This window comes from Mirounga leonina, unplaced genomic scaffold (assembly GCF_011800145.1).
Source record: "Mirounga leonina isolate KUSES-001 unplaced genomic scaffold, KU_Mleo_1.0 Mir_82, whole genome shotgun sequence".
In the NCBI taxonomy this organism is placed as follows: domain Eukaryota; kingdom Metazoa; phylum Chordata; class Mammalia; order Carnivora; family Phocidae; genus Mirounga; species Mirounga leonina.
Window position 1 is genome coordinate 10,210,870 of NW_023270825.1, and position 17,438 is coordinate 10,228,307.

Here is a 17,438-nt window from a genome sequence, read left to right on the forward strand (position 1 = left end):
GGGAGCTCTTTGCCAGCAACACACGCTGAACTATGACATTATGAAGCATTCAGATCATGCATACATGCTTAAGCAATCAGCCCTGGGGCTTACAAATATGATAGGACCTTTACACCTTGAAACACTACAGAAATCCCTGATTTACCCATGTGCCTGGTATCCAGTACTTGGAACATTCCAGGGGAAGCAGGAACTGGGTAGCTGGTAACTGGGTCCACTGCACACCGGAGGTCGAAGTGTCTGTCAGAAGACACATCTACCTGGACACCAGAGCCATCACCTGGAGATGCAGTTGTCCCAGAGAGAGCTCCCGAACACTGGGCAATTCTCAGCCACAGCTTAGGCCCTGGTGCTGCGTGCAATCCTCTCATGTGCCAAGCACCGTGCTAGAGCGTTCCACACACCGCCTCACCCGGTGCTCCCACAGGGTCCTCTCAGGAAGGTTCTGTGCTCTCTGGTTTACAAGGCTTTGAGGGTAGGGAGCTTTGCCTGGGGTCCCTCCTCGCACTCACCCCTGACCAACTCGAAAAAGTGGTGAATTTGGACGAGAGCCCAGCCTCCCTGGTGATAACCCTGGGCCAGGGCCAACGGTGCATTTAGGTTCTAGAAAGCAAGGAAGCTTAACAGGCAGGTTTGAGCAGCTCGAGAAGACTTGATGAGCTGTACTCAGAAGACATATGTTACTTCAATTTAAGTGAGTAGGCTTTGAGGAAGGGTTTCAAGCAGGAGTATGACAGCCCCCTCCCCCTCTCCTGACCCTGTCAATGTGCAGGACTCAAGTAGGTAGCACTGAAGAGGGAAACGAGTTAGGGACACCCTGGAGCCCCCCAAGGGACAGAGACTCTGGACCTGACTGCCTGAGCTTGAATCCCTGTTCTGTCACTATCTGTGTGACCTTGGGCAAGTCGCTTAACTTTTCCGTGCCTCATCTTCCTCCTCTGTGAAAAGGAATAATAACACGATATCCTTCGAGGGTGATTGGGAGAATTCTATTAGCTGGTTGTGTGAGGTGCCTGGCCCATAATCAGTGCTAGATACATCAGCAAGTCTTACTGCTATTAGGATTGCTATTACTTTAGGTGTATTTCCTGGGTAAAACGCAGGGACTGGACCTCAGTACAGACCCAGTGGGTGTTCGTCCAATGAACGGCTGACGGGACTGAGTGGCTGAATGGACAAATGAGCGAGTGATGTCTCGGCGGCCAGGTCCTGCCAGGGCCCTGCTGACCCTCTGGCTTCTCCCTGGGCACAGCCTGCGAGCGCAAGAACGTGGAGGCCGTGCGGATCCTGGTTCAGCACAACGCGGACACCAACCACCGCTGTAACCGAGGCTGGACAGCGCTGCACGAGTCTGTTTCTCGCAACGACCTGGAGGTCATGGAGATCCTGGTGAGCAGAGGCGCCAAGGTGGAATCCAAGAATGCCTACGGCATCACCCCCTTGTTCGTGGCGGCCCAGAGTGGGCAGCTGGAGGCCCTGAGGTTCCTGGCCAAATACGGTGAGTGCTAAGGGCCCCTGGGTCACGTAGCACAGCTGGGAGGGGCACAGCTGGGTAGGACCTCCGAGGTCCAAGGGGAGGCAAGTTTAGGTGTCACCTTGGGGACACACCCCGATCGGGTGATAGTACCTTCTCGGAACGCTGTGTTGAGAGGGATTCAGAGGCTGTCTCTGGGCTCCGTGGGAGACGTGTAGTGATTGACCAGCGATGCCTGCAATTAGACCAAACCTGGGGCGGGGGTGGGGGGTGGGGGTGGGGAATGGCCCACGTGCCACCTGTTTGTCATCTCTAATCTAGCCCAACATCCTCATTTTACAAATAAGGAATCTGAGGCCCAGAAAGGGGAAGTGACTTCCTGACAGTCTGTAGCGAATTAGTGGTGGAACGAGCCAGGCTCTTGGTCTCCTGACACCTCAACCACTTCCCTCTCCACCGTGTCACACTTCAAGGCCACAAGGAACCTCGGACAACATTTAGGTCACCTTCTCATGTTACAGATGACGAAACCAGGGACCGGGATGGGAAAGTGATTTGTCCAAGTTCACACCGCAAAGTAGTGGAAGAGGTGGGATTTGAACCCGGGTCTTGGCACTCTTTGCCTGGGGAAAAATCTTAGTCACTTAACAGGAGAAAACAAAATACCACTGCCTGCATTATGAACAGAATACACCCTGAGACATTTTTTTGACTAAAGAGCATCGTTATTCTGTTCTTCCCCGAGAACACCTTTGATTTCTTTTCTCTCTCTCCATGGGGAGTGAGCCTCCCTCTCTAGCAACACAGGGACCAGGAGTAAAGCCCGACAGACCCCCGGGCTGAGCTGAAGTGATTTGTTGAGGACCTGCTGTGTGCTAGACACTGTTGAACAGGAACACGGATCCAATGGGGTTTTCCCACAGCCCCGTATGAGGTGGGCAGCGTCCTCATCCCATTCAGCAGATGAGGAGACTGAGGCTCAGAGAGGTTAGATGATTGGTCACAATCAGAGCCTGGATTCCGGCCACAGGCCTCTGACTCCAAACACCTCTTGCGCTCCGCCACGCCACCGCGGGCCTCGAGAATTACCAGCATGGGACTCTGCTTGGATAAACACCCGCTTCCCCAGCACGAGCCTAAGCAGTTGGGAAAACAAATCCAGGGCACGTCCTTGCAGCCGGAGACAACTCTGGACTGACCAGCTTGAGAACAAAGGGGCCCAGGCAGTGTCCTGGGAGCCCAGGCAAGGAGGCTGGGCAGAGGGCAGGGTGCTCAGCCGGCAAGGGGAACGAGCCAACTCCAAACATCTGTCCAGCTCTCCTGCCGATGGTCTGAGTCAGGGTCTGCTCCCTTTGTGGGCTGAGTCCACTTTCAAATCCAAATATTTTTCTGGTGAGAGCGGGCGGCTTTGCTGGCGGGGTCCAGGCTTCCAGGGAGCCTGACTTCAAGAGCCTGGACCTATTGGCCGACTTTCCCGCAGGGTGGAGAGTGAAGCCAGCCTCTGTGCCCGGGTCCCTCCATCCCGGAGGACTGGCCTTTGGGGAGCACCTTGTCTGTGCCGGGCACTGTGCCGGGAGATTGTCTTAGTCCGTCCGGGCTGCTGTAAGAGAACACTGTGGACAGGGGGGCTTCCAGAGCACAGGTAGTTATTTCTCACAGTTCCAGAGGCTGGGAAGTCCCAGATCAAGGTGCCGGCAGATCTGTTATCTGGTGAGAGCCTGTCTCTAGTTCATAGACAGCCTGGGTCTCCTACTGGGTCTTCATACGGTGGAAGGGGCCAGGCAGCTCCTGGGGGTCTCTTTGGGAAGGGCACTAATCCCATTCAGGAGCACAACTGCACCCTCATAACCCTCACACCTCCCAAAGACCCCGCCTCCTAACACCATCGCACGGGGGATTTGGTTTCAACATATGAATTTGGAGGGGACACAAACAACCAGCCCATAGCAGATATTTACGTATTTTATCTTATTTACACCTCAAAGTAACCCTGATTAGTAGGTACTATTATTCCCAGTCAACAGATGAGAAAACTGAGGCCCCTGAAGGCTGCCCCAGGCCACAGGCCTTTGCAAGCCACAAAACAGAAACTTCCGCTGGTTCTTGCTGCTCACAAAAGCCTGTGCTCTTTCCACTAGACCAGAAGTCAGTTATCAAAACTGAAAATTACCAGAAAGCCTGAAATCAGCAGAACGCCCAGGCAGAGCACAGCTGTGGTTAACAGATGTTTGGGATTTCAGCCCCTACTGACACTTCACTGCTGTCCCCGCTCTATCTCCTTCCAAAATAAGGAGGGACTGGTGAAGAGACTGTACCTCTTTTTGCAGAGAAACCCATGGGTCTCTCCCTTACCAGCAAGAGATGGAGAAGATGTAGGAGATGAGGCTGATGGAGCCTGTCCCTGGCTCGATTCCTCACCTCCCAGCATGCTCTTGTGCCCTCTGCAGAGGGGACCAGAAGCAATCCCTCCCTTATTCCTTGCCACGGAAGGCAGAGAAGAACAAATCCCAATTAATAAAGTTCTTGGGGCCTTTCCTTATTAGGGGGCTCTGCACGCTCCTCGAGCCAGGGGGCTTCCTCAGGACAGGGCCTCGGTCACTTTCACATGCAGCAAGGGTGAAGAGCATGGCCTCTGCCATCAGATCATCTGTCGGGGCCTCCACTGTCAGACCATCTGGGTTCAAGTTTGGGTCTGCACTTATGAGCTGGGTGGTCTGGGGCACGTGGTGTAGGTGCTCTGTGCCTCGGTGTCCTTGTCAGCCACATGCCGGTGAGAGCTGTGACCGATGGCATGAGCTATGTTGTGGATTCCAAGAGAGAGCACCCGTCACGCAGGGTGCTTGGCACGTAGTAAGTGCTCAGTAAACGCCAGCATTGTCGAAGCAGGCTTTTGCTTCTAAGAGGCCCCCTGGGTCTCGCTGTTGCAAACGGGAGTTGCTGTTAAATGACCCCCTGGGTCACGGTGGCCTGCACAGCGCGTGACAGTGACCGCCCGCTCACTCCTCGATCTGTCTCTCCTTGGCCAGGCGCCGACATCAACACGCAGGCCAGTGACAATGCGTCCGCCCTCTACGAGGCTTGCAAGAATGAGCACGAGGATGTGGTGGAGTTCCTGCTCTCGCAAGGCGCCGACGCCAACAAGGCCAACAAGGATGGCATGCTCCCGCTGCACATCGCCTCCAAGAAGGGCAACTACAGGTCAGCCCGGGCCCTGCCACCGTGCTCCGTGGCTCCCCGCTGCTGGAGCGGGGGCTGCAAGTGTCCCGCCCACGGGACTCAGGAGGCCCAGGAGGGGTCGGGGTGGAGGGCACCTTCCAGGTAGAGAGGAGGACACTCTCCAGCAGCTGGCAAGCTAGAGTGCGTTACATTATCAACTTACTTCACCCTCCTGACTACTGTTAACAAGCCTTTTATCTACTCTCTGGAGGTAGATCCTATTATCTACATTTCTTCAAACAAGGAAGCTAAGGCACAGAGAGGTTGAGTGACTTGCCCAAGGTCACACATCTCGTAGATGGCAAGAGCTCAGCGGCTACAAATGTCCCATCTACAGGCATTGCACTTGGGGCGCCAGATATGAGTCTGGACTCGTGCCTATTTCTGTTGGGGATGCAAAGATAACCTCGCAGGCAATTAGGAAGCAGGCAGAGGCTGCAGAGACTAATACGGATAGTACCAACGATACAATAACATAAAGAGTGCCAAGGATCATAGCTAGCCTTTCCTGAGCACTTACTATGTGCTGGGCACTTTGAGCAAAACAAGAGAAGCTTAAGTTCTCAGGGGGCGATCTGGTGGGCAGGACACACACACACATGCACACACACACATGATCGCATAACGTAATGAAAGAGCATGAAGGCTGAGCTCCATGGCAGTCCTGGAGGAGAGAGACTGGCAGGGGCTGGAGGCAGAGGTGTGCTAGAGTTGGCTTGTACCAGCTCACGGGAGCCAACTGTTCACAAGGGCAGCCTGAAATTGGCCACAGTGAGAGTATTTACACCACGGAAACTGGTGATGCAACATTTCAGGGCCCCCTTTGCCCCCTGAGGAGCCAGCGGTTAAACATGCATCAGCACCACGGCCAGCTGATGGGCTCAGGGGAGGCTCCCCGAGGAGGGCAGAACCCCAGCTGCTCTTGAAGGGTGACAGGGCTCCGTGATACCCACTCGACCCGTGTTTTCCAAACTTTGACCATTCACAGACCTCCTTCCTGATGGTAGGCATCTATAACTCTCACTGTTGAGTATATTTTCTTTTGAAGACATGTTTATTTAAAATGAACTTGTTTTCAAAAGGAAACATTCATCACACTATTAAATCACTGAAATTGCCAATTCACAATTAATAAAGAAAACATGTCACATAAAATTCCATCAAGGGCACCCCAGATGACACACTTTGGGCAACACGGCCTGCCATCAGGCAAAGAGAAGAGAGAAGAACACAGATTGTGCACGTTGGGGGGTGTCGGCTGTGTTTGAGAAGGCAGAGGGAAATGGGGATGAGAGTGACATCCTGGGGACTGGAATGGGGACAAAGAGACAGACCCCTGAAGCCCCAGGCTCCATATACATGGCCAACCAAAGATGCCCCCCACCCCCGCGGATATATGCACAGAGGAGACCCCTCCTTCCCTGAACCCCAGAGCAGGCTGCAAGGCACACGGACGACCTGGGTTTGCATTCCTGCTGAAGCCATTGGTCACGTTGCTTAACCCTTCTCAGCCTCAGTTTCCTCTTCTGTAAAATGGGGGACAGTTACACCTGCTTTATGGGGTTGTTGTTAGGACTAGTGAGGTGGATACAGAATGGAATTAAAGCACCCCACAGAATTCCGGGCACAGGTACCCCGCAGGTCGGCGCTTACACTCTCCTAGGTAGGAAGAGCACGTTCCATCATTTTTCAGTTCAGCCAGTAGAGGGAAGAAAGCACCAAGTCAGGCAGTGGTGACGGGCAAGATGGATGCTTTCTCTTCGGCCCCAGAAAGACCCAGCATCAGTCAACAAACACGGTTTATCTCAAGCATGACCCTGAGGGAGAGATCCAAAGAATGAAGGAGACGGCCCTTGGAAGTCTCCAGGCCCACTGGATCCCCACACTTGCCTGTGCACAGCACCATCTCTCTGGGCTATTTGCTAAATGACACATCCCAGAAGCACTAAACCAGAACCTCCAGGAGGGAGGGGGCCTAAGCCTCTACCTTTGAAAAGCTCCCCGAGCCAACCAACCAGATACAGCCCATCCACACCCTTAGGGGAATCACTGATCTAATACAAGCCCTGATTTTGCAGAGGAAGGAAATGGGAAGCGGCTTACCACAGAGTGGCATCCTTCCATCACACCCGGATGCCTCAAGTGGACCCCGATGTTGGCAGTCTGGCCCCAGCTGGAGGGGCAGCTGAAGGAGCACTAGGTGTGCCTAAGGATGACCAGGGAGCAAGGCTGGTCCCCTCTGGAACCACCTGTATGAACATCTTGTGTTCCCCCAAATCTGCTTTGGATTCATGACTCTCAGAGTGACTTCCCTGGTCATTCCCCCTCTGTTCCCAGGCCCCATTTCCCTCTGCTCCCCAAGACCGAGAGGGGCCAGGCCACTTTCGAGGGCTGCCCAACAAAGGATTGAAGCTGGGTTCCCAGCAACTTCTGCCACCTGGCAGGGTCCACGGCCAGGCAAGCCCTGGGCCCTTCACTCCTCAGACATGTGGCATTAATGGCCCTCTCCACGCCAACCTCCCGCAGGCTGCTTGGGGACTTGATGTGACATTCCATAGGCATTCCGCACTCAGCCACCTGCCAAAACTCCCTGCCCGTCTATAGCGTGGAAAGCAGCACTCCGGGTTCACCAGATGGTGCCATCTCCACAGCGCCTTTAACCAGAGGTGACATTCGGGTATGGCCGAGAAAGGAGCCCACAGGACACCGAAGTCACCTCCAAGGCACGCGTTACCTTGTACTTCACTTCCAGTTTAGCAAAGGCACCTTATGAGATTAAAACTCAACACCACACATAGATTTATTGAGAAACGGTTTGTGTTGGACAAGACCAGATGCCCCACACATCCTTTAACCTGAATTTAGAGAAACACCAAGAAAGCCAAGTCTCAGCCTTGGCTACATGCTGGAAGCCGCCCAGGGCTCTAAAACCCCTGATGTCTGGGCCTCACTCATCCTCAGAGGCTCTGATGTAAGCAGTCTGGGCTGGGGCTTGGGCTTCAGGGTTTCTAAAACCTGCCCAGATGATTTCACCCACAGCCCGATAGAGAACCAGGGTCTTAGAGTCTATTTTGTGGCTGGCATATAACGGAGGCTGGCCTTTTGGGACCCGCTTCTGATGCCCCCGTTTTTAACCATCCTTTCTCTTTTACTTCTAATTTAAATTACCTTTGCAAGCCACTTAACACTTTTTTGGGGAGGCTTCCCTGGAACAGCCCTGAGCTGGGTCTGTTCTGGTCTCGGGGCTTGGGCTGGTAGGTGTGGCCCTTCACTGGGGAAGGGAGAGAGGGGAGCAGGGAACCCGGCCTCCCAGACACCAAAGGTTCGACTGGGCAGTGGGCACCTTTGTTCTTCTTCATGAGGTACATTTTGAGCCCTGTGGGCCCAGGACCTGCCAGTGGGAGAAGTAGGGAGTCTCCAGCCCTTCTCGTGAGGTACCCCCCCTCCTCCAGCCCTGAGTCCCACAACATGGGCTGGGGGAAAGAAGTGATGATTTGTGGCAGGACAGCCGACACGGCCACTCCCTGGGGCCAGTGGGGTGGGGCAGCACGGAAAGGCCTTGCCCTGGGCCCTCTGGACACCTACATCCTGCCCTGGCTTTGTCATCCACCTCCAATCTGACCTCACTCTCGTCCCCACCCCATGCTCGGGCCTCAGTTTCACCCCCTGTAAAATGGGAGGCCTGCAGGGGCTGCTTTCCAGACCCTGTCCTGCAGGGCACATTTACTTTCAGATTGGCAGAGTCCCACAGAGGGGCACAAATGAGATGATTTTCCTGCGTTAGCAAGAGGATGCTTCTGGGACCATAGGCAGCATCCAGTCATGTTCCCACATTCCTGTCACTTTCCCCTGGTTGGGCAGGGGATCACTGGAGGCCAGCTGTGACCTGCCAGGGCTACCAGCCCCACTTGGCCGGCGGCCCCAGGACAGTCGCTGTCACTGTTCTTTCCCGGGCTCGGGCCTGCCACGGCTGTTAGGGAGCATTTGTTGGCGATGGCTGTGGTCCAGGGTGAGGCCCCAGCCCTGCCTTTGACCAGCACCTCTACAGAGTGAGGTCAGGCCTCCTGTGCCGGCACAAATAGAAATTAGGAGGCAATTAGCCCCCCCGGGTGTGTGAATTTCCTTTTGAGGTTTTAGAGGCAGATTTTAGGCAAACAGAGCGTCACTAACAATAATAAGACTTTCCACTGAGATCCTAGCAGGAGGTCACTGGCATAAGATTTCCAGGAAGCCGCGAAGCCAGCATGCCAGAAAGGCGTGGGAACAGGCCTGGTGGCACCTGCTTGCCCCACCACAGCCACCTCCTTGGAGCAGACGTGGCGCCGCGAGGTCACCTGTCAGCAAGGACTGGAAGGATTAGGGTCTGGAATCATGTCCGTGGCAGGAGCTTGTTCTTTCTTGTGGGAGGGGGCTAGGGGAAGAGAGCAAAGACAAGGGGTCAAGAGCCCCTGGAATTGAGCCCCCAGAGTTGCTGAGTACCTTTGATGAGCTGCTGTCTCTCTCGGAGTCACATCTGTTAAAAGGAAGGCCACGAAGCTGCTTTGGCTACCCCACAGGGCTGCAGTGAAGGTAAAATGGGGCAGGCAAGTCAAAGCGTCGTGATGCAAAACACTGACTGCTACAAAGACGTAGGGCAGTGATTGAGAGTGTGGCCTGGGGAATCAGACTGCCGAGGTTCAAATCCTGGCCCCATCACTTACTGGCTGTGTGTCCTCGTGCAAGTCACATACCGTCTCTGGGCTTCAGGTTTCCTTATCTGTAAACGAGGACAGTACAAGTCCTACCTCATAGGGTTACTGGGAGGATATAATAGATTGATGTAGATTAAGTGCCAAGAGCAGGGCCTGATGCAGCAGAAGCGAACAGAACCAGGGTTCCCAGGAATCTCCAGCCTCAGCAATGGCTGATCAACCCTCTCCAGGCCACAGGCAAGGCGGGGGAGCCTGGGGGAGGCTCGAGTCAGCCTTCAGGGAAAGAGGTGTTGAGACTCACAGGAGAGGGGAGGGGACTTCGTGGTCACCGAGGGCTGACTGGGGCCTAGAGCAGGAGTGGTTGGGGCCAGATACATTCGTCCCCTCCTATCCCCCGGGACTTGACAGCTCCACAGAGATGTAGGACGGCTCAGCCCTGGAGTAGGAGCAGGGTACATTCCTTGGTTTTCCTCTCCCGACATGTGGCCTGGACACGTGCCTCCACCTCTCTGAGCCTTGATCTTTCTCATCTGCAAAATGGGAATGATGAGACATACTTGATGGGCTGTTGAAAAGATTAAGCCAAAATGTGTTTGTAAATCCTTTAGAGGTCTCCTGGCGCATGGTGAGCTCTCAGCTATGACTATCGCTGCCCCCCGCCCACCCCTACCCCACCTAGGAAGGGCGGGTGCCAAACCTCTAGCTCCAAACATCACCATGGGCATTAGGTGCCTCCTGCATCAGGCTTGTGGGCCTTCCGGCCAATTCCCTCGGATCACTGAGCTGGGAATGGGGAACACTCCTTACTTAGCCTGAAATGAGTCTTGAGACCACAGTCCAGTCGGGCTGAGGTTTGGAAGAACTAGGACTTTGGAGGCCACGGGTTCTGAGTCTGAAGGCCAGCTCCACCCCTTACTGGCTATGTGACTTTGGAAAGGTGGTTGAAGCTCCCTGAGCCTCAGTTTTCCTGATCTGTAAAGTGGGGGATAGCAGCGCCCCATCCTCCCCAAGGCGGTCCTGGTGAGCACGGCTGGCTCCCCCGCGCCCCCTGCCGGTGGGCCCGTGCCTCCGCGCGCGGTAGTCCTGAGCGGCCTGGCCCGGGCCCTCAGCGCCCCCTGCCGGCGGGGCCGACCCGTGACCCGCGCTTGCCCGCCCCGCCCGCAGGATCGTGCAGATGCTGCTGCCGGTGACCAGCCGCACGCGCGTGCGCCGTAGCGGCATCAGCCCGCTGCACCTGGCCGCCGAGCGCAACCACGACGGGGTGCTCGAGGCGCTGCTGGGCGCGCGCTTCGACGTGAACGCGCCGCTGGCGCCCGAGCGCGCGCGCCTCTACGAGGACCGCCGCAGCTCGGCGCTCTACTTCGCCGTGGTCAACAACAACGTGTACGCCACCGAGCTGCTGCTGCTCGCCGGCGCCGACCCCAACCGCGACCTCATCAGCCCCCTGCTCGTGGCCATCCGCCACGGCTGCCTGCGCACCATGCAGCTGCTGCTGGACCACGGCGCCGACATCGACGCCTACATCGCGACGCACCCCACCGCCTTCCCCGCCACCATCATGTTCGCCATGAAGTACCTGTCGCTGCTCAAGTTCCTCATGGACCTGGGCTGCGACGGCGAGCCCTGCTTCTCGTGCCTGTACGGCAACGGCCCGCACCCGCCCGCGCCGCCGCGCTCCAACCGGTTCAGCGACACGCCCGCCACCGACAAGGAGCCCGCCGTGGTCCAGGTAGGCGGGGCGCGCCTGGCGGGCGCTGGTGTGCACGGGTGGCTGGCGCCCTCCCGCGGCCGCGTGGCTCCGTAGGGGGCGCACCCTGGAGGCCGTGGAAGCCCGTGGCTTTAGAGGCCCCAGAACTGAGTGGTTCACGGGAACCGTTACATCCTTTTTTTTTTTTTTTTTTTTTTTGGCTCCTCGGTCTTGGGGATTGCTGGGGGATGTGTAAAACCGAGGCGTCCGTCACTCGCAGCAAACCTAGACCTGGGATATGAGGTTGCATGACCAGGATGGGGATGGGCGTGAGGGCGGATTGGCCAAGGTCAGATGAGGGGCAGGGTGGCCCGGAGGCAGGACCTGTCCGTGGTGATGACCTAACAAGTCAGAAGTATAATGGCTAATGGGAATCATTTAAGGGCCACTTGCTGTGTGCCAAGAAGTTTACGTTCATATATTACCTTAATTCTCATTAAAAAACAAAACAAACCTCCAGTTGTCGTATTCCCATTTTCTAGACCAGGAAGTGGAGGCTTAGAGAGGTGATGGCCAAGCAGCCCACCTCCAGTTTTCGGTTGGATGTTGTTGATGAGGGGGAGTGGGTCTGTGGAGGTGGATCCTGCCAGGAGAGCGCCCCGTGTCCGTCCTCGGATCCTTCTGCTGCCCTCCTCAGCCTCGGGTTCCCGGACAGACGTGCTCGCTGAGGCGCTGCCTTTGGTCCTGGGAGCCCCAGCCCCAATGCGTGATCTCTTCCAGTTCTGCGAGATCCTGTCTGCCCCAGAGGTGAGCCGTTGGGCAGGGCCCATCATCGACGTCCTCCTGGACTATGTGGGCAACGTGCAGCTCTGCTCGCGGCTGAAGGAACACATCGACAGCTTCGAGGACTGGGCTGTCATCAAGGAGAAGGCAGGTAGGGGCTGTCACTGCGGCTACTGGCTGGTCACCCTGTCTGGTTCATGCCCAGGACTCGGGGCATGTGACTGCTACTAACATTTGATGAGCACCTACTGAGTGCAGAGCTCTGTGCGCAGGTCACATACGGTGTCTCCATGACTCTGTTCTGTAAATGAGAAGACCCACCCTCCAAGAGATGATGTCACCTGAGCCAAGGTCTCACGGCTAGTTAGTGGCAGAGTGGGGATTCAGACCTAGGTCTAACCAACCCCGGAGTCTCGCCGCCAGATCTTTCCAGGATGCTTTAAACGGTTCCAGCTCGCTGAGGAGTATTGGGACTTTTGCAGTACATTGCCCATGTTCGTAGGTCACTGAGAGGTAGTGTGGCGGGGTAGAGGAGAGGTGGTGGTCTCAGGCATTTCAAACTGCAAAGTACATACAAAGCACCTGGGCATTTTGTTAAAAATGCAGATCCTGACTCGGCAGGCCAGGCGCAGGGCCTGAGAGTCTGCATTTCAGCACGCTCCCAGGTGGTGCCCATGCTGCTGGCCCCCAGACCACACACGGGGAGCAGTACTGGTCTGGGAGGCAGGGCTCTGGAGCCAGGGGCTTGCTGGGTGACCATCCACGGGCCCCAGCATCCCCAACTGAACCGAGAAGGTTGGGCAGGCTCCTTGTCTAGCCCCCTCCATCCTGCCAGCATGAGGTGTTTGCAGGTGGGTGTGCCTGGCGCTGTGGACAGGGCAGCCTGGCTAAGTCAGGCTGAGAACCCCTCTTGGGCATGATGGAGCCCACCTGGGCAGGTGGTGTCAGAAGTAGTCAAACTGGGTGCTGCCGCTGGTACTGAGAAATAGGCGTCTGCCCAGAGGAATCCCATTTGCCCCAGGGCTTTCTCACACTCTCAGGGGCACAGACCCGTCTCTGGCCAAGTGCTTGTCAATCACAGAGCAGAGAGGCTGACCCGCAGCAAGTTTCTGTTGTGTCCCCAGATGAGACTGCGCTGCCTTGTTGCCTGTCCACTGACTGTCCAGGTGCCCCGGACCCCAGTGCCCCAGCTCTGACTTGCCACCTTCTTCCTTGATCCCCGAGCCCTGTGGGACCCAGATATACTGTAGGATTTTTCATTCGCACAAATGCCTGGGAAGCATTTGAATTGGACCCTTGATAAAGGTATCAGGGCAGTGATGGGGGAGGGTGGTGGTGACTTGCCCACTCCCTGGGGCTCAGCACGAGAGGCTCGATGAACATTCACTGTGTTCATGAATAACTGCTTGCTATCCCCATGACCCTTAGCCACTAGAGGACCCTGGAGCGGTCCATGCTTAGATGTGGGCCCTGCCCCTCGCTGTCCCCTTCTGCCCCCCTAGAGGACAATCCCTCCTGAGATCTAGTCCCAGGGAAAAACATGCAGACCCCTTTGGTGTGCTATAAACATTTACTAATGGAACAAAATAGTTCTTACCCAATATCTATGTTGCTGACTTTAAAGACCACACCGCATCTGCAGAACACAGTCCACAGGCTTTTTCATCCAATGCTGGGACGTGGACCTCATTACTCCGGGACAGTAGGCTCCAAGAGGTGGCAGGTCTCCCAGAACTCACCCAGGCCACCAGCCCAGCCCCCGTGGGCCTGTGTCCTCTGCTCACCAGTGGCGTTTGGCCTTCCTCCCCACAAGTTGTCTTCTCTCGGCCGAGAAAGGGGCTGAGGTTTCCAGATGGGAGGCTCTGTTCAAAGCGAGACCAAGGAGCCAGAAATGCAGCCACCTGCCATTACCTCCACATTCCCTCCGCACCCCAATACCCCTGCATCGCCACGGCCCCCTTGGCGTGGCACCGCTGCTTCGCGCCTGCCTCCCTTCTTCACCTGGCAAATCCCTACCTGCCCACCTGTCAGGACCCTGCTCAGATGGCACCATCTGGTGTGGAAGCCTTCCCCGAAGTCCTGGGCAGGCCCCTCTGCATCTCCGGCCCGAACACAGGGCCATGCCACAAAGGGGTCAGCATGTGTTTGTTGAATGAATGAATGGCATGCTCTGATTCAACGAACACCTTCCCCGTGCCAGACCCCGGGCCCAGGGCTGAAATAAATTGCCCTCTTACTAGACACATCAATCCCTGTTCCTACCACACCCCCTCGCCGTCAGCTGAGAACACTCTACTGTATGAGGTATCCCAGGAGGGCTCCTCGGGGGGAGGCAGCCAAGTGGGATCTTAGGACGTGTGGGGAGGTGTCCCCCATCCCTGCCCGCACCCTGGCCTCTCTGCACCACCAGAGCTCAGGGCTGAATTCCATTCATGGGGGCACTTCACAGGTGGAACTCTCTGACCCCTCTGCTAAGGCTGTGCTGGGGGTCCGGGCTGTGTATATAGAGGAAGGAGCGCAAGACGAGGGGGATGGCAGCTCTGGTTCCGGGTGCGGTCCTCACTACATCCTCACCTGTGAAGTACCTGCCCCAGCTACTTCCTTGGGCTGCGCCTATCAATGAGGGGCGACAAGGGGGAAGCTACTTTGTCAAATCTTTTCAGTTGGCAGGGGCTGGGGTTACAGAGCTCCCCCTCTTTTTTAAAAAAAATAGGCTACATGCTTAGCGTGGAGCCCAATGCGGGTCTTGAACTCACGATCCTGAGATCAAGACCTGAGCCGAGATCAAGAGTCGGACACTTGGAGCACCTGGGGGACTCAGTCGGTTGGTTAAGCGTCTGCCTTCGGCTCAGGTCATGATCCCAGGGTCCTGGGATCGAGTCCCGCATGGGGCTCCCTGCTCGGCGGGAAGCCTGCTTCCCCCTCTCCCTGCTGCTCCCCCCTGCTTGTGCTCTCTCTCTCTCAAATAAATAAATAAATAATCTTAAAAAAAAAAAAAAAAGAGTCAGGCACTTAACTCCCGGAGCCACCCAGGCGCCCTTCAACACCCCGCGCCTCTCTGGCTACATCGACTAGGTGTCTCCCAGTGGCCCGCGGCCACAGATGCAAACTCTGTGCTGGTTGCGAGCAGCATGGCAGCAGTTCTCTTTCCTCTCCTTTCCCCAGAACTTCCCAGACCTCTGGCTCACCTGTGCCGGCTGCGCGTGAGAAAGGCCGTGGGGAAGCACCGCATCAAGCTCCTGGACGACCTGCCGCTCCCCGGCAGGCTGATCAGGTACCTGAAGTACGAGAGCACCCAGTAACCAAGGCTGCGAGGAGGAGCGGCTCCTCAGACTGTTTCACTAAAGCCTCAGGACGGAGGCGGCGGCCCCAAGCCCCAGGGGAGGGGACCTGGTGGTAGACAGAGGCTGTGGGCTGCCGGCCGCGCGGCTGGGGCAGCTGCCGCCTCCTTGCCAGGTCTCTGGGCCCGAGCTTTGCCCGGACCAGAGAACAGAATGTGTCAAGTAGAAGAAAAACCGTGTTTGTTTTCAAACTGCTGAGTAGACCCTGGACCTTCTCTGCCATTGGGAATGGCGGAGCCTCTATCCCTGGGCCTGGGAGGGGGGCGCAGGGCAGAACTTGGGGTGGCCTGGGGGAAGGTGGGAGCCAGCAGGGAAGCCCTGGCCCCAACGCTGGGCTGTGGCTGGAGCACTTTCAGGGATGAGTCTGCCTTTCCAAGACAACCTAGCTGCGGGGCTGTCCCCGTCCCCTCCCCCTTTGCTCCGCAAAACTCTCCACTTGACTTCTGAGCTTTCTTCTCAGAGGTGTGGTCTGGTGGGGGTGGCTGGGAGGCCCACCTTAAGTACAATAAATGTTGCAGAGATGACACCTTGCCCAGTGAAGTCCCTCTTCCCCCCCCGCACCCCCAGGGCCCGGGGTCCTCAGCACTGCTCCTGGAGGGAGTGGGAGTGGGGCAGGTGCTGGGACAGGGCGCACAGAACCCTAGATGTATCCCCTTTGGGCTTCTGAGAGCCAGAGCGGAGCTGGCGGCCCAAGGAGAGGGGCAGCTTCCTGCCCTGTGAGCAGAGCGGTCCAGGTTGGTTTCTCTCTCCTACTTCAATCACCATGGAAACGGGAGCTCCATCACAAACAGGGCTTGGTGTCTACAAGTCTCCTGACACCTGGGATTGTCTTGCACACACATGTTTCCTGGCAGTCTGTCTTCACATCCTGCCCACCCCTATTTTGCTACAGAAGTTGAGATACTAGGGAGGAGAAGAAATGTAAATGCTGGCCACCTGAGCCACAGCGCTGAAGCGGTGGCTGCTGTCAACCCCTGCAAAGGCACCAAGCCGGGGGCACGAGGCCCTGTCCCCTCCGCTGCCTCTGTGGGTCCTCGTGTGGCTCTGTGGGGCTTCAGGCGGGTGCGGTCATGGCACCTTCTTGGGTGCTGAGGCCAGCTTGCCCTGTTTCCACGATGCTGCAGTGGAAAGCGTGATAAAAGCCACGGGAGTCCAGGCCAGTCTGCGGTGACACCTGACGGAGCAGGTGACCTTGCCTGGAGCCGGCGCCCGCCCTGCCCCAGAACCTGGAAGCGTCTTAAGTGCGGTCAAATGTCATTTCTGGGTTTGGCAAAATGAGCAGCTGGGCGGTGGGGGAGCACAGCTTTGAGGTCCAGCTCTGCCCTTGGCTTGCTCCTCTGGGGCCTCAGATTCCCCATCGTTGTGGTCCCCAGCGTCCTTGCCGACTCCTCCATACTGGCTCTCCGTGGAACCAGTAAGACCCAGTGTCTTCCTGAAGAGGAAAATTCTGCCAAGCAGCACTTTCCAGCCACAGGTCAGAGGGGACTCAGCCACATCTTGCGCACTCCTTCATGGTCCTGATGGGAAAACAGGCCCAAAGAGGGGAGGGGACTTGCCCCTGCACACATAGCAAATCCCTGAGGTTTTAACCCAACAGTGCCTCGCCAGGGTACCCTATGGCCTTGCTGCAAGAGATCCTAAAGAAATCCCCACGGAAACCTGCATCCTCTCACACTGGAGATGTTCTGCCGACGGCCCCTGGGGGAAATGGCCAGAGAGGGCTCAGTGCATAGTCAGGGGAAAACCCTGACCGAAAATTGCCTTTGCCCATCTGGCAGCCAGAGGGAGAGCCTTTAATCTCAGATGGGGGGTCGGCAGTCCTCCGTGATGAGCCAGAGCAGAAAGATGTTTGGGTGCATTTAGGATGGGGCTGGGTATCTGGCAAACTATAGCATTTCTCAGGTCCCCTATACATCCTAAGGAGTCCTAACAGGCAGTGGCCACGGACACTGGGCCGGGTGGGGACTGCGGTCTGAGGAGGGGAGGTTGAGGAGGCAGGTGGGAGGGGTGGGGCAGCCACAGGTGTTCAGCCTGTGCGGTTAGAATTGGTACCACAGGCTGTAGGATGTGGGGTACCTGGGGCTGGGAGGCATCAGCACCGCACTGCGTTCTCGGGGTACTGATGCTCGTCCATACTGGGCCACAGGCACTGGTCAGGGCTCCTCCTCATCCCCAAGCGTCTTTCCCAACCTTGGCCTTCTCAGGTCCTGGCAGCACCCCCCTCCCCACAACCCAGAAGCTGAAGG

General features: G+C 56.7%; 1 protein-coding gene across 3 annotated transcripts in view; it reads left to right on the forward strand.

The window, feature by feature from the left end:
• Positions 1-15,723, forward strand: part of ASB2 (ankyrin repeat and SOCS box containing 2) — a 41,382-nt gene extending 25,659 nt beyond the window's left edge. For all 3 annotated transcript variants that reach the window (XM_034993010.1, XM_034993008.1, XM_034993011.1), the window contains 5 exons: positions 1,253-1,498; positions 4,501-4,672; positions 10,546-11,110; positions 11,849-12,002; positions 15,017-15,723. In XM_034993010.1, the coding sequence (XP_034848901.1) occupies positions 1,253-1,498; positions 4,501-4,672; positions 10,546-11,110; positions 11,849-12,002; positions 15,017-15,153 (1,274 nt within the window). In that variant the 3' untranslated portion in view covers positions 15,154-15,723. The remainder of the gene's footprint in view (positions 1-1,252; positions 1,499-4,500; positions 4,673-10,545; positions 11,111-11,848; positions 12,003-15,016) is intronic.
• Positions 15,724-17,438: the final 1,715 nt, after the last annotated feature.